Here is a 19,810-nt window from a genome sequence, read left to right as displayed (position 1 = left end):
GTCCGCAGACCGTCAGCCTGCAGCGTCCCAGACGCTCACTTCCCCCCCTTTTTTTTTGGTTAAGATTTATTTTTATTTACAGGAAGGCAGAGTCAGAGAGAGAGGAGGAGACAGAGAGGTTGCCCACCTGCTAGCGCACTCTCTCTGGCTCACAACTGTTGTAGCTGGGTTACAGCAAAGCCAGGAGCCCGGAACGCCCACAAGGCTCTCCCTGGGCGGCAGGGGTCCAAGGCCTTGGGGCACCTTCTGCTGCCTTCCCAGGTGCACTGGCGGAGAGCTGGGCGCGAAGTGCAACAGTGGCCACAGGAACTGGCACTCCGACGCGGCACGCCTGTGTCCCAGGTGGTGGCCTGAGCCACTGTGCCCCAAGGCTGGCCCCTCGCTCCCCTTCTCTAAAGAGGAAAACGCTTCGTCAGCCGGTCCTGACCCAGCTTCTGTCTTGAAGTCAGTTTTGGGAAGGCGGACCGCAGATCAACTCCTGGTTTCCGGCTGAAGCATTTCCTAACGGTCACAACTCCTCCTGGTACTCCTCCTGTCCAAGTGTTCACAAAGCATCGCCACCTATGGCGACCGCGGAGACGCTGTCGCGGGTCGCGGGTGGCAGCTCAGGGCCGGCATTTGTACTGCCAAGACTCGCGTGCTGCGCAGGATCTTGCGACAAGATGACCCACAGAAGGATTTATTTGGCTTCCAACTTTTTTTTTTTTTTTTTTAAATTTTATTTGTTTATTTGAGAAGCAGAGTTACAGACAGGGAGAAGGAGAGACAGAAAAACGTCTTCCATCTGCTGGTTCATTCCCCAAACAGCCACAATGGCCAGAGCTGTGCTGATCCAAAGCCAGGAGCCCAAGTTCTTGGGCCATCTTCTACCGCTTTCCCAGGCCATGGCAGAGAGCTGGATCGGAAGTGGAGCAGCCGGGACTCTAGCCAGCGCCCATATGGGATGCTGGCACTGCAGGCGGCTTTACCCGCTACGCCACAGCACCGGCCCCGAGACAACGAACTCTTGGACAAAAACTCCTGCAGCAAATGAGGTGTCCGGAGATCTTTTCCGGAACCCTCAGCTGTCCGCCCACACCCACCCCCCAACTTTGACTCTGCCATTCCCTCCCCAGGGAGCAGGCCTCCCAGCAGCCACCCCACCCCTCTCCAGCTGTAGCAGCCACGATGCAGGAAAGGCCCCTGGTCTGGTCCAGCCCTTGGCCACAGGACTGGCTGAGGCCGCGGCACACCCTCTAACACGGCTCAATCCCAGGGAGCCCCAGGACGCTCCCTCCACAGTGCGGGCAGGGAGAGGCCTCTCCTTGGACGTGGCCTTGGAACATGAAGGCCCCAGTGTTGTGGGGTGCAGGAGGAGACCCCAGGAGGCCCGAGCAGAGAGAGGGGGAGCCAGTGGTGACACTGCTGAGCCCCCAAGGTGTCCCGAAGCATCGCGTGTCTTCACACTAGGTGGCCGAGACCGTCCCTCATCAGCCAGCGAGTGTGGCGCTGGTGGGAAGCCTGCCGGCCGCCCTCAGAGGGCCCCACCCCGGCGGATCACGGTTCTCACCGTCGTCGCAGGGGGTCCTGAGCGCTGGGTTGCAGCCGCTTGCTGATGCGGGGGCTCATCTGTGCTTGTCCCTGTCGCCCTGGAAGGCAGTGTACATAGTTGGCGCTCAATTAATGTCGTTCAGTGGCCCCGTTTCTTTGCTCCTTTCTCTGCCTTTGCTGATGCTGGCGCCACCGCCTGGAAGGTCCCCAACCCCTCATGATTACCAACACTTCCCAGCCGCAGGGCAGACGTCAGAGGTGCCGACTCCCGCCGGCAGCCCCGCGCGGGCCTCCAGCTCCTCCCGGGGAAGCCCCGGCGCACATCCTGGGAACTGCGCTCCATCCACCTGGTGTTTTATTTATTTATTTATTTTTAAGATTTATCTATTTATTTGAAAGTCAGTTACACAGAGACAGAGTTCTTTCATCTGCTGGTTCTCTCCCCAGACAGCTGGTCAAGGCCAGGAGCCAAGAGCTTCATCCGGGTCTCCTACATGGTCGGCAGAGGCCTAAGCGCCTGGGCCGTCTTCTGCTGCTCTCCCAGGTCATTCGCAGGGAGCTGGATCGGAAGTGGAGCAGCCAGGATGGGCCGGCCCTGCAGGCGACAGCTTTCCCTGCTACTCCACCACGCCAGCCCCACCTGGAGGTCCTGCTATGAGCCAGACACTGCTCCAACAGCCCGGGACACAGCAGTGGACACAACGCCACAAATCCCAAATCCACAGATCTCACACTCAGGGAGGGAGGGGTCGTAACTCAGTGACTAAGGAAAGCACAGGGTCTGAGAGCCGGGCACGGAACCGGCAGAAAGGTGAAGGGAGCGGGGGAGCCGGGCGTGCAGGCTGTCAGGTGTGTGTGTGGGCAGGTCCAGTGGAAGGCCTCACCGGGCAGGAGACGCCGGAGCCAGGCACGGACGCACCGGGGAGGAGACGCCGGAGCCAGGCGCAGATACACCGGGGAGGAGATGCCGGAGCCAGGCGCGGACACACCGAGGAGGAGATGCCGGAGCCAGGCGCAGATACACTGGGGAGGAGACGCCGGAGCCAGGCGCGGACACACCGGGGAGGAGACGCCGGAGCCAGGTGCAGACGCGCCGGGGAGGAGATGCCGGAGCCAGGCGCGGACGCACCGGGGAGGAGATGCCGGAGCCAGGCGCGGACGCACCGGGGAGGAGATGCCGGAGCCAGGCGCAGATAGACCGGGGAGGAGACGCTGGAGCCAGGCGCGGACGCACCGGGGGAGGAGACGCCGGAGCCAGGCGCGGACGCCCCGGGGAGGAGATGCCGGAGCCAGGCGCGGACGCCCCGGGGAGGAGACGCCGGAGCCAGGCGCGGACGCACCGGGGAGGAGACGCCGGAGCCAGGCGCGGACGCACCGGGGAGGAGATGCCGGAGCCAGGCGCGGACGCCCCGGGGAGGAGATGCCGGAGCCAGGCGCGGATACACCGGGGAGGAGACGCCGGAGCCAGGCGCGGATACACAGAGAGCACTGCGGGCAGGAACTGGCATGGCCCTGGGCTAGCACAGGCCTGCCGTGTCCTCAGCCGGCAGGGAGGCCAGCCGGGAGCGAGGGGCAGTGGGAGAGGAGGCAGAGTGGCCGTGGTGGAGGTGGATTCGGATGACGCTGGGTGTCTGGGTAAACGAAAAACTACTGGTGGATTCGGGTCAGGGTGACCCGGTCTGCACAATGTTTTTAAAGGACCCCTCTCGTTCCTAAAGATTCGGCTACCGCGGTGGTTCTGGGAAGACGTGGAGTGCTCTGCCATGGAGTGCGGTGCCGAGGCAGGGAGAAGCGAGAGCTCAGGGCATTTGTTCCTGGATTTGAGGGAAACAGAGAAGTGAGAGCTGACTTTTCAAGACTTTTGGTCTCGGGGCTGGCATTGTGGCGCAGCGGGTCAAGCCACTGGCTGTGATGCTGGCCTGCTATATGAGCGCCAGTTCGAGTCCCGGCTGCTCCACTTCCAATCCAGCTCCTGCTAATGTGCCAGGGGGAGCAGCGGAGGACGGCCCAGGTGCTTGGGCCCCTGCACCCGCGTGGGAGACAGCGATGCAGTTCCAGGCTCCTGGCTTCAGTCTGGAACAGCTCCAACTGTAGCTCCCAACTGGGGAGTGAATCAGCGGATGGGAGATCTCCACCTCTCTCCCCTCTGCCTTTCAAGTAAAATAAAACGAATCTCTTAAAAAGATTTTCGGAGGCCAGTGCTGTGTCATAGCGGATGAAGCCGCCGTCTACAGTGCCAGCATCCCATGTGGGTGCCAATTCAGTCCGAGCTGCTCCACTTCCAATCCAGCTCTCTGCTGTGGTCTGGGAAAGCAGTAGAAGATGGCCCAAGTCCTTAGGCCCCTGCTCACGCATGGGAGACCTGGAAGAAGCTCCTGGCTCCTGGCTTCAGACCAGCCCAGCTCTGGCCATTGTGGCCATTTGGGGAGTGAGGAGCGGATGCCCTCCCTCTAATACATAAGTAAATCTTTTTTTTTTTTTAAGATTTTTGATCTAAGAAGCCAGCAGGCAGGAAGAAGCTGTTGCTGACAGAGGCAAGGAGGGGGGAGAAGCAGGGTGGAAGGACCCCGGGAGTTGGGTCTCAGACCCACGAGATGTCCCGACGGAGGCGCCGAGTGGGCAGCCAGGGTGCAGCTGAGAGATCGCGACTGAAGACGCACAGCAGAGAGCCCTCTCTCTCTGGGATGGAGCGGGCGTGGAGGGGAAGCTCAGACGGCATCTGGGCCTGCGCGCCAGCGGTCGGGGCCAGGAACAGGAAGCAGCGAGGAGAAGGAGCCAAGGAAGCCGGGAGGGAGGGGCTGACAGCCTGGAAGCCAAGGGCGTTTCAAGAAGAGAGCGTGGCCGGCCGTGCCAGAGCTACTGCCGTGGACGCACGGGTGCGTTGGGGGGGCTCACAGACGCCCTGGACAGGACGGGGGGCCATCACTGCTCACTGCACACTGCGCGGGCCTTGGATGAGCACTCACTGCTACTGTGAACGACGCATTCCAGAACCTTCTGATTGGTCTGTTCCGGTCTTACCTCCTGCTATCCAAGAACAACTGCCACCAAGGTGATCTCCTTAACATGCAGAACAGGGGCCAGCGCTGTGGTGTAGCGGGTAAAGCTGCTGCCTGCAGCACGGGCATCCCATATGGGCACTGGTTCAAGTCCTGGCTGCTCCACTTCCCATCCAGCTCTCTGCTGTGGCCTGGGAAAGCAGTGGAAGATGGCCCAAGGGGCCGGTGCTGTGGCGTAGCAGGTTAAGCCGTTGCCTGCAGGGCAAGCATCCCATATGGGCGCCAGTTCGAGACCCAGATGCTCCACTTCCAATCTAGCTCTCTGCTATGGCCTGGGAAAGCAATGGAAGATGGCCCAAGTCCTTGGGCCCCTGCACCCGCATGGGAGACCCAGAAGAAGCTCCTGGCTTCAGATCGGCTCAGCCCTGGCGGTTGCGGCCAATTGGGGAATGAACCACTGGATGGAAGACCTCTCCCCCTCCCTCCATCCCTCTCTTTCTCTTCTCACTGTGTAACTTGTATTTATTTCTTTAAAAAAAAAAAAAAAGAAGAAGATGGCCCAAGTCCTTGGGACCCTGCACCCACGTGGGAGACCTGGAAGAAGCTCCTGGCTTCAGACTGGCCCAGCTCCAGCTGTTGCAGCCATTTGGGGAGTGAATCAGTGTGAATCAGTGGATGGAAGACCTCTCTCTGTAACTCTGCCTTTCAAATAATAAATAAATCTTAAAAAATTCAGAACAGGTCTGCCCCACTTGTAGCTTCCACACAAATCAGACTAGGACAACTGTGCGGGAATCAAGAAAGCTCTCTGGAGCACTGTTGGAATCAGCTTATGGAGCAGCAAAGTGGCATAGCCGGCAAAGCCACTGCCTGTGACGCCGGCTACCATATGGCTGTGAGCTCGTGTCCCGGCTGCTCCACTTCCCACCCAGCTCCCTGCTAATGGCCTGGGAAAGCAGCAGCAGGTGGTCCAGCTGTGTGAGCCCTGCCACCCATGTGGGAGACCTGGATGAAGCTCCTGGCTCCTGGCTCCAGCCTGGCTCCACCCTGGCAGACAACTGGGCAGTGAACCAGCAGATGGGAGATCTCGCTGTCTCTCCACCTCTCTAACTTTCAAATGAATAAATCCATCAAAAATTTACCAATTTTGGTATTACCCAGTACATCGAAAGCAGGGACGGGAAACCTCATCTATAAAGCGCCAGTGGGGAACTGCTTCAGGCTCTGTAGACCAAACAGCCCTCCTGGGAACAGTCTTGCTGTTTTTTGATTTTTTTTATTTGGAAGGCAGAGGGGCAGTGAGGGGGTGAGACAGAGTCCTCCCATCCTCTGGTTCACACCCTAAATGTCTGCGCTGGCCACAAATGACCCACACCTGAAGCCTGGAGCCCGGAACTCCGCCCGGTCTCCCACACGGGAGGCCGGGCCAGGCGCTTGGGCCATGTTCAGCTGCCTTCCCAAGGACTTCAGCAGGAGCTGGATGGGACGGCTACGACGCTGGCCCCTCGCACCACAGGTTTCAATGTGAAAGGAGTGACGGACAATCTACAAACGAATGAGCGTGGCTACGTTCTAATAAAACTTTATGGCTGTGGCCTCCCCAGTTAACGCCGTGGCCTGCAGCACCAGCATCCCATACGGGCACCGGTTCGCATCCTGGCTGCTCCTCTTCCTATCCAGCTCCCTGCTAATGCTCCTTGGAAAGCAGTGGAGGATGGCCCAAGTCCTTGGGCCCCCGCACGGGAGACCGGGAAGAAGCTCCTGGCTCCTGGCTTCAGATTGGCCCAACTCTGGCCATTGTGGCCAATTAAGGAGTGAACCAGCGGATGGAAGACCTCTCTCTCTCTCTGCCTCTGTAACCTTCAAATAAATAAAATAAACCCTTAAAAAAATCCTTTATAGGCAATGAAATTTAAACTTCAAACAAGTCCTCCTGTTATGAAATTCTGTTTTGTTCCCCCCCAACCACTTCAACACGTCAACATCGCGGGGTTAGCAAAACGGCGCAGTCCCGACACCATCGCGGGAAGCAGGTGGCCCCCAGGCCCAGCCACCGCCGTCAGCCCCGCCCCGTCCCACGGGATTCGCTGCTCCTGCTTCCCTGCCCGCCCCGGCCAAGTTTTAAAAGGACCTGTTCCAGAACAGGCGGCTCTCCCTCCGTCTCCGGATCTCTCTCTCTCCTCTCTTCCTTCTTCGCAGCTGCTTTACAAAGACCAAGGGGGTGGGGGTCAGTAAAACGGCGCCGTCTTCCTAGCCCAGCCCGGCTCACCAGAGGTCGGGTTTCCCAAGGCCCAGCCGCGAGGGTCAGCTCCAGCCCACGCCGAGGGGCTCGGCCGGCCACGTCCTCCCTGCGCAGGGCCACGGAGGACCTGTTCGCCACAGGCCGCCCCCACAGTACCCCTGCCCCCTTACTCGGCGTCTGGTGTTCTGCGGTGGCCCACGGGCCGCGGGCCGCGCCGAGGCCCACACCTGCCTACCTGTCCATGACACCGGGCCAGCGCGTGCAGTGCGGCGGGAGACCCGCGGCTGTCGTCCTCCCCGTCCACCGTGGGAGGGACTTTCTGGAACTTTCTCTGGGTCCCTTCAAGCCTTCTTTCCAATAGTTCAGCTTTCAGCCGGTGCTGCCCCGCAACCCCAGCCCGATCGCCTGCGCCTGACCACCCTGCTCGGGTTTTCGGGGTTCCCCAACACTTAGCCCTGAAACAGAGGCAGCCACGGCCATTAACTCTCCCCTGCCCCCAGCTTGCGAGCTCCGCCTGGGGAGGGGTCTGTCCGCTCGCCCCCACGCACGCCAGGGCCGGCAGTGGAGCCCGGCACACGGCGGGAACTCACCGCATGTTTACAGGCCGCAAAAAAACGCACGCACCGGTTTTCAATCAGGAACTCAGGGTACGAGGTTAGACACCCGCGCCCCCGCGCCTCGAACTCGGCCCCGCAGCCGTCCCGCTACTCCCGCCCACTTGTCCAGCTTGGCCACGCCCACGGCCCGCCCCCAGGCCCGCCCCGCGCCCAGCACGCGCACCCGGCGCCGGGCGCCGCCTCCCGCCGCCACTAGGAGACTCCCGACCGCGGCCGCCCGTCCGAGCCCAAACACTAGTCCCACGTGACCCGCGCCGCAGCCACGTGACCGGCGTCGCACCCGGTGGGCGTCACGTGACGGACTCAGTTTTCCTCCAATCGCGGCGCACGTTGTGGAGGTTCCACCCAAGACCTGGCCCGAGGCTCCGAGCACCCCATTTTCGCGCCGGCCAAAAGGGCCAGCTCCCCGCTTCCAGCCGGGCGGCGGTGTCCCTCAAGGGTCCTTTACTAAACAGGCTCGGAGGGCCCGGGTCTGCAGCGATCTCGATCCCGGAAGTGACGTCTCCCAGAGGGGCCGGAAGTGGCAGTAGAGGGAGGGAAGATGGCGGAGGTGGTGAGTCCGGTGCCCGGGGCGGGGCGGCGGGAACCAGGGGAGGTGGGTAGAGCCCGCGGCCCCACAGTAGCCGACCCTGGCGCCGCGCTGTCTCCCCAGGGGGAGATAATCGAGGGCTGCCGCCTACCTGTGCTGCGGCGGAACCAGGACAACGAAGATGAGTGGCGTGAGTGACGTCGGGGGGCGGGGCTAAGAAATACGAGGCGGGAGGGAGTCAGCCGAATGGGGCGGGGCTTCTAGAATCCTGGTGCGGGCGGGGCGCTGGCGCTCCAAGGAGGGGCGTGGCTTCTAGCCGTTCCGACCTGGACAGGGCGGGGCCTGGAGAGTGGGCTGCACTTGGTGTCTGAAGGGGGCTTGGGCGCCAGCTGCCCAGTGCTGGGGCGCAGGGATCCGGCCGAGGGGTGGGGTTCGGGTCCTAGGAGGGTGGCGTCTCGGGGCCCTGCCCGTCTGAGGCCTCTCTGCCTGTGCCGTTCCCATAGCCCTGGCCGAGATCCTGAGCGTGAAGGACATTAGTGGCCGGAAGCTCTTCTACGTCCATTACATTGACTGTGAGTCCTGGGCCTGGCTGAGGTGGGGCTGCGGGGCGGGGGCGGGGGCAGCCTCTGGCATTCCGTCCTGAGCCATGCCCACCGCTGCAGTCAACAAACGCCTGGATGAATGGGTGACCCACGAGCGGCTGGACCTAAAGAAAATCCAGTTCCCCAAGAAAGAAGCCAAGACCCCGACCAAGAACGGACTGCCTGGGTCCCGCCCCGGATCTCCCGAGAGAGAGGTGGTGAGTAGGGCCCCACTTCACCTTTCCTGCCTGCTACTCTTCTCGTCTCTCGGCCTTAGGGGGCTCCTGGCTGGGCAGGAGGCAGCACCCCCCCCCCCGACTCCAGCTTGCAAAGGATGGGGCCAGGTTGCAGATGTAGCTTCCGGTCCAGTGGCCAGTCCTGTGGCCTTGAGAAGGCAGTGGGCGGGGCTCGGTCACTCCGCGCCCCCTGCGCCCCCCCCCCCCCCCAGAGGAAGACCCTGGCCCTATCTCTGCAGCCGGCCTCCGCCCCGGCCAGCGGGAAGACCTTGCCAATCCCGGTCCAGATCACGCTCCGCTTCAACCTGCCCAAGGAGCGGGAGGCCATTCCCGGTGGTGAGCCCGACCCGCCGCTGTCCTCCAGCTCCTGCCTGCAGCCCGGCCACCGCTCCACGGTACCCTCAGCACTTCAGGGACCTTCTTTCCTCTCAGGTCCCCCCTTCCCTACCTTCTCACCCACCGGCCTCGCTCTCCCTCCGCAGAAACGGAAGGTGGAGGTGGTGTCGCCAGCGACTCCCGTGCCCAGCGAGACAGCCCCGGCCTCCGTGTTCCCCCAGGTGAGCCCCGACCCGGCCCGTCTCACTTTCCCTTTCCTGCCCCCGACGGCGTCTCAGGCTCAGCTCATAGCCCCCCGCATTCCTGCTGTCTCTTCACAGAATGGGGCTGCCCGTAGGGCGGTGGCAGCTCAGCCAGGGCGGAAGCGGAAGTCAAACTGCTTGGGCACGGACGAGGTGGGTCTGGGGGGCACGGACAAGGCGGGTCTGGGGGCTGGGTGGGGACTGCCTGGGCACAGACGAGGCGGGTCTGGGGGCTGGGTGGGGACTGCCTGGGCACGGACGAGGCGGGCCTGGGGGCTGGGTGGGGAGGGGCCGTGGAGGTGGGTTAGCGGGCGTGCCCAGCCCTCGCTGCCTGGTCTCTGAGGAGTGGGGGTCACACAGCTCCTCCGGGGGCGCAGACGGGTGGTGCGTGGCTGCTGTAACTTGCCGTCTCCCCCGCCCCGGCAGGACTCCCAGGACAGCTCCGATGGAATCCCGTCGGCTCCGCGCATGACGGGCAGCCTGGTGTCTGACCGGAGCCACGACGACATCGTGACTCGGATGAAGAACATCGAGTGCATCGAGCTGGGCCGGCACCGCCTCAAGCCGTGGTACTTCTCCCCGTACCCGCAGGAGCTCACCGCGCTGCCGGTCCTCTACCTGTGCGAGTTCTGCCTCAAGTACGGCCGCAGCCTCAAGTGCCTGCAGCGCCACCTGGTAGGCGGAGTCCAGGAGCGCCCCCCCCACCCCTGCGCCCCCAGAATCCAGGAGCACCTCCCCCCCCAGCACAGCCATGGCCCGGAGTCCAGGAGCGCCGCCCCCACGGCCCGGAGTCCAGGAGCGCCCCCCCACCCCTGTTCCCCCAGAATCCAGGAGCGCCCCCCCGCCACGGCCACTGCCCGGAGTCCAGGAGCGCCCCCCCCACCCCCACAGAGTCCGGGAGCGCCCTCCCCACCCCCACGCCCCCAGAGTCCAGGAGCGCCCTCCCCACCCCCACGGCCCGGAGTCCAGGAGCGCCCTCCCCACCCCCACGGCCCGGAGTCCAGGAGCGCCCTCCCCACCCCCATGGCCCAGAGTCCAGGAGCGCCCCCCCACCCCCACAGAGTCCAGGAGCGCCCTTCTGCGCCCCTGACCCGTCTCTCTTCCCCAGACCAAGTGCGACCTGCGCCACCCCCCCGGCAACGAGATCTACCGCAAGGGCACCATCTCCTTCTTCGAGATCGACGGGCGTAAGAACAAGGTCAGTGGCTGCGGGCAGTGGGCCCGGCAGGTGAGCCGGGCAGTGGGCGGTTTCTTCTTGCTCGGGGACACACTGGCCTGTCCAGACAACAGCTTTGTTCAGCCCATGATTTTAAAAAAGATTTATTTGGCGGGCGCCGCGGCTCACTAGGCTAATCCTCCGCCTTGCGGCGCCGGCACACCGGGTTCTAGTTCCGGTTGGGGCGCCGGATTCTGTCCCGGTTGCCCTTCTTCCAGTCCAGCTCTCTGCTATGGCCCAGGAAGGCAGTGGAGGATGGCCCAAGTGCTTGGGCCCTGCACCCCATGGGAGACCAGGAGAAGCACCTGGCTCCTGGCTTCGGATCAGCGTGCCCCGGCGGCCATTGGAGGGTGAACCAACGGCAAAGGAAGACCTTTCTCTCTGTCTCTCTCTCTCACTGTCCACTCTGCCTGTCAAAAAAAAGGTTTATTTATTTGAAAAGCAGAGAGAGGGAGCGAGGCATCCACTGGTTCACTCCCCGGATGACCACAAGGCCAGGGCTGGGCCAGGCCAAAGCCGGGAGCCTGGAGCTCCATCTGGGTCCCCCGCGGGTGCAGGGCCCGAGCACTTGGACCCTCTTGTGCTTTCTCAGGCGCATTAGCAGGGAGCTGGGTTGGAAGCAGAGCAGCCAGGCGTGGCAGGAGACGGCCTGACCCGCTGTGCCAAGGCCAGCCCCGTGTTCGGCCTTGACCTCCTGCCGCAGGGTGGGCTTTGCCAGGGGATGGCAGACAGCAGCTCCTGAGAACTTGGGTTCTGGGAGGGCGACCGCCCTGCCACGGCCTCCCAGGGCCCAGCGTGTCAGGAGTCACCAGCAGAGCCTCCTCGAGGGGACGTGCAGGGGAAGGCGGGGAAGGGCCCCCCAGAGTGGGTTCAGAGGGACACAGGTCTTGTCATGGGGCAGAGAAGGGGGGAGGCGAGGCAGGAACGCAGGTGACAGGAGCAGGCTCAGCCCGGAGACAGGGTAACGAGCCTGGAGGGCGAGGCAGGGGCGGCCTGGCCTGCGTGCAGGGAGTTTGAGAGGAGGGTGCTGCCTAAGCACCCTTCCGCGTGCAGTGTGCACTGGGCCCCCGAGTGGCAGTGTGCAGGCGAGGTTTCTCCTGGAGTTGTGTGCAGAGGCAATCCCCTGAGGGTTGGGCCAGGGTGGGGTGAAGAGGCAGAGCCCCTCCCCTCCCTCAGGCACAGCCATGGGGTGGAGAGCTGGGTTTGCAGACAGACTCCCAGCACGCCACACAGGGGCTCCCTGTGTCCTGGCTGGAGACACTTCCTGTGTGCTATCCTATATACGGGTGTTCAGCGCAGCAGGGGCAGGGAGCCGCCCGGGCAGTGGGGGAGACCCTCGCAGTCCCAAGGGAGGCAGCTGGACGCTGTCACAGAGCGTGTCGGGCCCCAGGCAGGGATGACCTCCCCCACTGGCCGGGGGCAGGCGCTGGGCCAGAGGCCCCCCGGGTGGTACCGTAGTGGGAACGGCCCTCCCTCTCCCTCTGCAGAGTTACTCCCAGAACCTGTGTCTTCTGGCCAAGTGCTTCCTGGACCACAAGACGCTGTACTACGACACAGACCCCTTCCTCTTCTACGTCATGACGGAGTACGACTGCAAGGGCTTCCACATCGTGGGCTACTTCTCCAAGGTCAGTGCTCGCCCGGCTGTCCCCGGCCCTGGGGTGGACGCAGACCCTGCCCTCACACTCGCCCACCTCTCCTGCAGGAGAAGGAGTCCACGGAAGACTACAACGTGGCCTGCATCCTGACCCTGCCCCCGTACCAGCGCCGGGGCTACGGCAAGCTGCTAATTGAGTTCAGTGAGTATGTGGCCGCCCCCCAGGGCCCGTGCACTGCCGCACGCCCATGGCTGTCCCCCTGCTGTGCAGCTCGGCCAAGGGGGTCAGCCAGGAGCCAAGCTGGGACCCGCTGAGGTCTCTGCGTTCGCAGGTGACTGCTGGGCTCCCAAGTTCCCACCCCATCTTGGCCAGGGTCCCAAACCTCAGTCCACTCTTCCCAAATCCGGCTCACCTGCTGCTGCCCACGGCTGTGGCGTGAGCCTGCAAAGCTGAGCAGGAACCCAAGGGTGCCCACTCCCTCTGTGCGGGGTCCTTGTAGGCACAGCAGGTTGGGGGAGGCTGAGACTGGCCAACGTGCAGCAAGGGCAGGAGAGCAGGCAGCAGGACCAGCCCAGGGCCTTGCCACAGATGGGGAGCCACTCGGGGTCTGGTGGGGCCGAAGGGGCTTGCAAGGAGCTAACTTCTCGTGGTCAGCTGGAGGTGGGCAGGGGCAGGGTGGCCAAGGAGCCCCTGCCTGGTTCTGAGGAGCTGGAAGCGCTTGGTCAAGCTCCTTCCTCCTCACCACCACGCAGCCCGCTCCCTCCCAGGGCAGCTGACAAGCCGTGTTCCCAGCCAGAATGTCTGGGATGGAGGGTGGGGGTCTGCCCTGCCTCCCTCCACACCTGCAGCCCAGCCTCGGCCGACTGCAGGTGCACCCTCCCCCCAGCACCTAGGCAAAGAGCGAGTGCCTTGAGGAGGCGGGCAGAGAAGCCATGTGGCTCCAGTTCTTAAATGGTTTTCATTTTCATTTTATTTGAAAGGCAGAGAGGTCTCTGGTCAGGGGTTCACTCCCCAGATGCCCACAGCACACAGGGCTGGGCCCAGCTGAAGCCAGCAGCCTGGGGCTCCCCAGGGCCCCACTGGGCGGCAGGGCCCCAGGTCCCTGGTGCGTGCACCTGCCAGGCTGGTTAGCAGGGTGGAGCAGCGGGTGCCCGAGCCGGCCACCTGCTGCGGAATGTCCAAGCGTCCCCAGGGCCTGCGGTGCTGCTGTCTGACCACTCACCCACCTCTCCTGCTCCACTGCTTCAGGCTACGAGCTCTCCAAAGTGGAAGGAAAAACGGGGACCCCAGAGAAGCCCCTGTCGGACCTGGGCCTCCTGTCCTATCGAAGCTACTGGTCTCAGACCATCTTGGAGATCCTGATGGGGCTCAAGTCCGAGAGTGGGGAGCGGCCACAGATCACCATCAAGTGAGCCGCCCGCCCACCTGGGGGTGCATGGCTGTTCCCACCCCCGGGGCTGCTGGGAGACCTGACCTTTGCCCTCCCGCAGTGAGATCAGTGAGATCACCAGCATCAAGAAGGAGGACGTCATCTCCACACTGCAGTACCTCAACCTCATCAACTACTACAAGGTGGGGGCCGGGGGGGGTGAGGAGACGGCGGCCGGGGTGAGGGGTGGGAGACAGGCGGCTGGGGGGGGTGAGGGGCGCCCGGCCGGGCCGCTGACCCCTGCCGGCCCTCTCTCGCCCAGGGCCAGTACATCCTCACGCTGTCGGAGGACATCGTGGACGGACACGAGCGGGCAATGCTGAAGCGGCTGCTGCGCATCGACTCCAAGTGTCTGCACTTCACCCCCAAGGACTGGAGCAAGCGGGGGAAGTGGTGACCGGGCCTCCCGCGCAGTGCCGGCAAGCACGCGGAACTGGCGCTCCCAGCAGGCACCCCGCGGGAGGCGCGCAGGAAGCTCCAGACGGGGCGGCCCGGCAGGGGCCGCGGGCGCCCAGGCCAGCCAAGGGCTCAGGTTAACGCCCAGGCTGAGCTGGCTGCGGGCCCGGGCCTGCCCTGACCAGGGACCAGAGGAGCCGGGCGGCTTGTACAGTGCGGAGGGGCTGGGGCAACTGTACAGAACAGTCACTGTAAAAATGTCTTTTGTAAAGTGGGAGAGGGGGGTGGGGTGGCCCTGGCTGCGGGCCCCGCACCAGGCAATAAATCGTTTCCGTAGGCGGAGCCTCCAGGGTTCTCAGCGGGGTCTGCAGGTGCGGTGCGGTGCGGGGCTCCGGCTCTCAGTCCTCGGCCACCGGAGCGTGAATCTGCAAGAGCCGCCTGTAACCCTGCGGGGCCCGGCCGCCCCCACGGACCCCGTCCCGCGCCGCAGCCACCCCGCTGCACTCACCGCGGCCGCGAGGCTCGGCCAAGTCAGGGCCCCGCGCACTTTGGCGTCCGGGCCCGGCACGGTCTCCAGGCCCCACAGCGTGAAGCGGCCGAAGCTGGCGGCGGCGCCCAGAAAGCGGTCCTGGGGAGGGAGCCCGGCTCAGCCCCGGCCCGCCGCCGCGCCCGCCGCCGCCCGGGCCGCCCTGGCTCACCAAGTCCCGCTCCAGCGGCGCCTGCTCCGCGTCCCCGGGCCCCGCCAGCCCGTCTGCCTTCTCCTCGGCCGCCAGGACGTAGCCCGCGAAGCCGGCCGGCACCGCCACCTCCTCGCCCCGCAGGCCGCGTCCCCGGAACGACGCCTGGAGCCCTGGAGGGGGGAGGCGCAGGGCCCGCTCAGGACCGCCCGGGCCCGCCGCCACCGCCGCCGGGACTGCGGCTCCCAGGCTCACCGTCGGGGCCTCGCCGCACGGCGGGCGTGAAGAAGCGACGCACGGGGGCGGGCCGGCTCGCCAGGACCTCGCAGGGCAGCAGGTGCAGCGTGCCGGGGGCGGCGCTGCGCAGGGAGTCGGGGCGCAAGTGCACGCGGCGCCTCTCCACGGCCGCCTCGCCGGCGCCCTCCATTCCGCGCCGCTAGTCCGTCGCTCGCGGGCGGAGGCCAAAGCTGGCGCGTAAAGCGCGCGGGGCCTCTCGGGAGGTCGGGCGCCGCGGAGCGTCACGGGAAATGTAGTCCTTCCGGGGTCCCGCCACAAGCCCCGCCCCCCGGGGTTAACGTCCGGCTGGTTCATTCCGTCACGCAACAGGGCGGGCTCTGCGGGCAAACACGCGCACGCGCGACCTGCCGTGTGCGGGGCGCCCCCGCGGGACCCGCGAGCCGGCCGTGGAGAGTCTAACGGAAGCGGCGTCCAGGGCAGCGGCTGTGGCGGCGGGACACGCACGCCGCCCGCCCGTGGCCCTGTCCCCGCGGGCCTTGCTCCGCCAGGGGGCCCTGCGTGGGCTGTGTCGGGGCCGCCCGCCCGTGGCCCTGTCCCCGCGGGCCTTGCTCCGCCAGGGGGCCCTGCGTGGGCTGTGTCGGGGCCGCCCGCCCGTGGCCCTGTCCCCGCGGGCCTTGCTCCGCCAGGGGGCCCTGCGTGGGCTGTGTCGGGGCCGCCCGCCCGTGGCCCTGTCCCCGCGGGCCTTGCTCCGCCAGGGGGCCCTGCGTGGGCTGTGTCGGGGCCGCCCGCCCGTGGCCCTGTCCCCGCGGGCCTTGCTCCGCCAGGGGGCCCTGCGTGGGCTGTGTCGGGGCCGCCCGCCCGTGGCCCTGTCCCCGCGGGCCTTGCTCCGCCAGGGGGCCCTGCGTGGGCTGTGTCGGGGCCGCCGACGCCCGCGGTGCGTGATGGGGCGGCCGCTCCCGCCACCCCTGGGCCCGCCGTGCCCTGGACGATTCGCCGTGGAAACATCGGGAGACGCCCACGCGACGCCCACGCGCCTGTGCCAGTCAGACCGCCCACGCCCGCGGTGCGCTCGCAGACGTGAAGCTGCAGGGCTGACAGAGCGGCTGGGAAATGGGATTAAAGATGAGGGGTCAGGGCCGGCGCCGGGGCGCCCCGGGGAAGGCGGCCGCCCGCAGTGCCGGCATCCCGCGTGGGCGCCGGTTCGAGTCCCGGCTGCTCCACTTCCAGTCCGGCTCCCTGCTGATGCGCTTGTGCCCGGGCCCCTGCACCTGCGTGGGAGACCTGGAAGAAGCTCCTGGCTTCAAATGCAGCCATTTGGGGAGTGAGCCAGTGGATGGAAGTCTCTCTCTCTCTCTCTCTCTCTCTCTGTCTCTCTCTCTCTGTCTCTCTGTGCCTCTGCCTCACCCTGCCTGTAACTCTTTCAAAAACAAAGGTTATTTCTGGTGCAGATTTTTTTTTTTTTTTTGACAGGCAGAGTGGACAGAGAGAGAGACAGAGAGAAAGGTCTTCCTTTTTGCCGTTGGTTCACCCTTCAATGGCCACTGTAGCCGGCGCATCGCGCTGATCCGAAGCCAGGAGCCAGGAGCCAGGTGCTTCTCCTGGTCTCCCATGGGGTGCAGGGCCCAAGCACTTGGGCCATCCTCCACTGCACTCCTGGGCCACAGCAGAGAGCTGGCCTGGAAGAGGGGCAACCGGGATAGAATCCGGCGCCCCGACCGGGACTAGAACCCGGTGTGCCGGCGCCGCAAGCGGAGGATTAGCCTGTTAAGCCACGGCGCCGGCCTCTGGTGCAGATTTGAAACCCATACATTTTCTTTCCATAATACACATTCCCATGACCTTTTAAAGAACACGGCCCCAGCCCCCAGGCCAGACACTTACTAATTTTTTTTTTTGTTAAATTATTTTGCTGTTCCCAATAGTTTATTTTCTTGGTTTCCCCAAATTAGACATCTCTCTCTCAAATACAGATAACCGTGCTGCTTCGTTCCATCTTGCAGTTTCTTTACTTTTTTTTAAAGATTTATTTATTTTTACTTGAAAGAGTTACACACACACACACACACAGGTCTTCCATCTGCCTCACTCCCCAATGGTCTCAACGGCCAGAGCTGGGCTGATCTGGAGCCAGGAGCTTCTTCTGGGTCTCCCACGTGGGTGCAGGGGCCCAAGCACTTGGGCCATGTTCTGCTGCTTTCCCAGGCCATAGCAGAGAGCTGGATCGGAAGTGGAGCAGCCAGGACTAGAACTGGCGCCTACATGGGATGCTGGCACTGCAGGCGGCAGCTTTACCCACTAACCACAGCACCGGCCCCTTGCGGTTTCTTTTTGAATCGCCTCGGGCTGGGCTGGCGCTTCAGAACAATCCCAGGTGTTGCCGGCAGTGGGCAGGCTTCTCCCGGAGTCCTGCGGGTGGTTCTGCTGTGCCCCCGACCATCATCCGGCTGCCTTTTGATCTGTTACAGATGCCTCGCTAACACTACACTACGAAGGTTTCTTTTCTTTTCTTTTCTTTTCTTTTCTTTTTTTTTTTAACATTTTTGGTTTATTTGCGAGGTAGATTTACAGACAGTGAGAGGGAGAGACAGAGAGAAAGGTCTTCCTTTTGCCATTGGTTCACCCTCCAATGGCCGCCATGGCCAGCGCCTGATCCGAAGCCAGGAGCCAGGTGCTTCTCCTGGTCTCCCATGCGGGTGCAGGGCCCAAGCACTTGGGCCATCCTCCACTGCCCTCCCGGGCCACAGCAGAGAGCTGGCCTGGAAGAGGGGCAACCGGGACAGAATCCGGCGCCCCAACTGGGACTAGAACCCGGTGTGCCAGCGCCACAGGCAAAGGATTGATCCGTGGCGCTGGCCAATTACACATTTCTCTCTCTTTTTTTTTTTTTTGGACAGGCAGAGTGGACGGTGAGAGAGACAGAGAGAAAGGTCTTCCTTTGCCATTGGTTCACCCTCCAATGGCCGCCGCGGCTGATACGCTGCGGCCGGCGCACCACGCTGATCCGATGGCAGGAGCCAGGTGCTTCTCCTGGTCTCCCATGGGGTGCAGGGCCCAAGCACTTGGGCCATCCTCCACTGCACTCCCTGGCCACAGCAGAGAGCTGGACTGGAAGAGGGGCAACCGGGACAGAATCTGGTGCCCCGACTGGGACTAGAACCCGGTGTGCCGGCGCCGCAAGGTGGAGGATTAGCCTAGTGAGCCGTGGCGCCGGCCCAATTACACATTGCTAATCAATCTAGGTCCATTTCCGGATGCCAACACCACTTCTTGGGTACTGCAGGTGTCTTCTAATGAAATCCGGTCCGTGTGCTCTCCTGGCCGTTACTGTGGCCTGTGCCACTCAGTGCGCGGTTGGAGTGAGTGCGCAGTTACCTGATCAGCTAGGAATAATGAAGAGATTTTGTTGACCTGAATTTATTCATTCTCTGATGCGCTTCCTGTTTTATGTAGATCTGCGTTCCCGGCATTTATAATTTTCCTTCTTTATAAAATATAACTTTTTAAAGATTATTTATTTATTTGAAAGGCAGAGAGGAGAGAGAGAAGGAGGTCTTCCCTCTGCTGGTTCACTCCCAGTAGCCCAGGAGGGCCAGGCGGAAGCCAGGAGCCCTGCGCCTCGCTCTGGGCTCCCACAGGAGCAGATCTTCAGCCTCCTTCCCAGGGACGCTGGTAGGGAACTGGGCTAGAAGCAGAATCACTCGGACCCGGGACGCGGCATCTCAGGTGGCCGCTTAGCCCGCGGCTTAGCCCGCCGTACCCGTCCAGCCGCGCTTGCGAGGCGCGTCCACTGAGGACAGACACTCTCAGGGTGGGAAGGCCCCCATCACCTTGGGAGGTTAATTTTAATACACAGACAATTCTGCGTCGTCATTTTTCTTCTTTTCTTCATTTAATGCTTGAGAAATGTCCCTGCACTCGGACGAGATGAGGGCCTGGTGTGATTGCTGTCCTGTTCCTTGGCGGGGGGGGGGGGGGGTCCTTTCCCTCTGGCTTCTGTTAAGATTTTTCCAGCGGCGCCGCGGCTCACTAGGCTAATCCTCTGCCTGTGGCGCCGGCACACCGGGTTCTAATCCCACTCGCGGTGCCGGATTCTGTCCCGGTTGCCCCTCTTCCAGGCCAGCTCTCTGCTGTGGCCAGGAGTACAGTGGAGGATGGCCCAAGTGCTTGGGTCCTGCACCCCATGGGAGACCAGGAGAAGCACCTGGCTCTTGGCTCAGATCAGCGCGGTGCGCCGGCCATGGTGGCCATTTTGGGGTGAACCAACGGAAGGAAGACCTTTCTCTCTGTCTCTCTCTCACTGTCCACTCTGCCTGTCCAAAAAAAAAGATTTTTCCAGTGTGAATGCTCGGCCCGCAGCTAGGGTGGCCGCGGCCACGTCCGAGCGGCTGCATTTGAATCCCAGCACCTGCTCCTGACCGCGGCCTCCTGCCGGTGCAGTCCTGCGGGTGGCTGGAGTGCTGGGCCCTGCCACCCACACACGAGACCCCGGCTGCTTTCCCGGCTCCTGGCTTCGGCCCAGGTCTGGCTCTTACTGTTGCCGGCATTCGGAAGTGAACCAGTGCATGGGGATCTCCCTGTCTTGCCTTTCTGCCCCTCAAATAGTTTTTTAAAAGATTTATTTATTTGAAAGGCAGAGGGAGATCTTCCATCCGCTGGTTCTCTCCCCAAATGGCCACAACAATTTTTAATTTTTTTAAAAATATTTTCTCAGGGCCAGTGCTGTGGCATAGCAGGTAAAGCTGCTGCCTGTGGTGCCGGTATCCCACATGGGCGCCGGTTCGAGTCCTGGCTGCTCCTCTTCTGATCCAGCTCTCTGGGAAAGCAGTGGAAGATGGCCCAAGTCCTTAGGCCCCTGCCCCCACGTGGGAGACCTGGAAGAAGCTCCTGGCTCCTGGCTTCAGATCGGCGCAGCTCCAGCCATTGCGGCCATCTGGGGAGTGAACCA

The 19,810-nt window shown here is 63.5% G+C and overlaps 3 protein-coding genes across 13 annotated transcripts; 1 reads left to right on the top strand and 2 right to left on the bottom strand.

Annotated features, from left to right (window-relative positions):
• Positions 1–217: 217 nt before the first annotated feature.
• Positions 218–7,474, bottom strand: LOC133762853 (uncharacterized). 8 transcript variants are annotated; one of them, XM_062195821.1, is made up of 5 exons: positions 7,362–7,474; positions 7,007–7,226; positions 6,661–6,731; positions 1,550–1,628; positions 218–1,020 (listed from the first exon to the last, which is right to left on the bottom strand). In XM_062195821.1, the coding sequence occupies exons 1-5, from the start codon at positions 7,364–7,366 to the stop codon at positions 793–795; spliced, it is 603 nt and encodes a 200-aa protein (XP_062051805.1). In that variant the 5' UTR covers positions 7,367–7,474; the 3' UTR covers positions 218–792. The 8 variants fall into 8 exon arrangements, 3 of the variants coding, with proteins under 3 accessions (XP_062051805.1, XP_062051806.1, XP_062051807.1); XM_062195822.1 differs by having other exon boundaries at positions 6,661–6,728; XM_062195823.1 differs by lacking the exon at positions 218–1,020 and having other exon boundaries at positions 1,135–1,628.
• Positions 7,475–7,719: 245 nt separating this feature from the next.
• On the top strand, positions 7,720–14,037 carry KAT5 (lysine acetyltransferase 5). 4 transcript variants are annotated; one of them, XM_062195817.1, is made up of 14 exons: positions 7,721–7,941; positions 8,041–8,107; positions 8,421–8,489; positions 8,580–8,716; positions 8,974–9,129; positions 9,217–9,291; positions 9,391–9,465; positions 9,739–9,987; positions 10,421–10,510; positions 12,016–12,156; positions 12,234–12,327; positions 13,375–13,534; positions 13,617–13,698; positions 13,818–14,037. In XM_062195817.1, exons 1-14 carry the CDS (start codon positions 7,930–7,932, stop codon positions 13,950–13,952), a joined length of 1,542 nt encoding a protein of 513 aa, XP_062051801.1. In that variant the 5' UTR covers positions 7,721–7,929; the 3' UTR covers positions 13,953–14,037. The 4 variants fall into 4 exon arrangements, with proteins under 4 accessions (XP_062051800.1, XP_062051801.1, XP_062051802.1 ...); XM_062195816.1 differs by having other exon boundaries at positions 7,720–8,107; XM_062195819.1 differs by lacking the exon at positions 8,974–9,129 and having other exon boundaries at positions 7,723–7,941.
• Positions 14,038–14,284: 247 nt separating this feature from the next.
• RNASEH2C (ribonuclease H2 subunit C) lies at positions 14,285–15,069 on the bottom strand. Its single transcript, XM_062195820.1, has 4 exons — positions 14,884–15,069; positions 14,650–14,801; positions 14,460–14,579; positions 14,285–14,376 (listed from the first exon to the last, which is right to left on the bottom strand). Exons 1-4 carry the CDS (start codon positions 15,053–15,055, stop codon positions 14,350–14,352), a joined length of 471 nt encoding a protein of 156 aa, XP_062051804.1. The 5' UTR covers positions 15,056–15,069; the 3' UTR covers positions 14,285–14,349.
• Positions 15,070–19,810: the final 4,741 nt, after the last annotated feature.

This window comes from Lepus europaeus, chromosome 7 (genome assembly GCF_033115175.1).
Source record: "Lepus europaeus isolate LE1 chromosome 7, mLepTim1.pri, whole genome shotgun sequence".
Lineage (NCBI taxonomy): Eukaryota > Metazoa > Chordata > Mammalia > Lagomorpha > Leporidae > Lepus > Lepus europaeus.
Note: the sequence above shows the minus strand (reverse complement) of the source record. Positions and strands in the feature narration are given on the sequence as shown.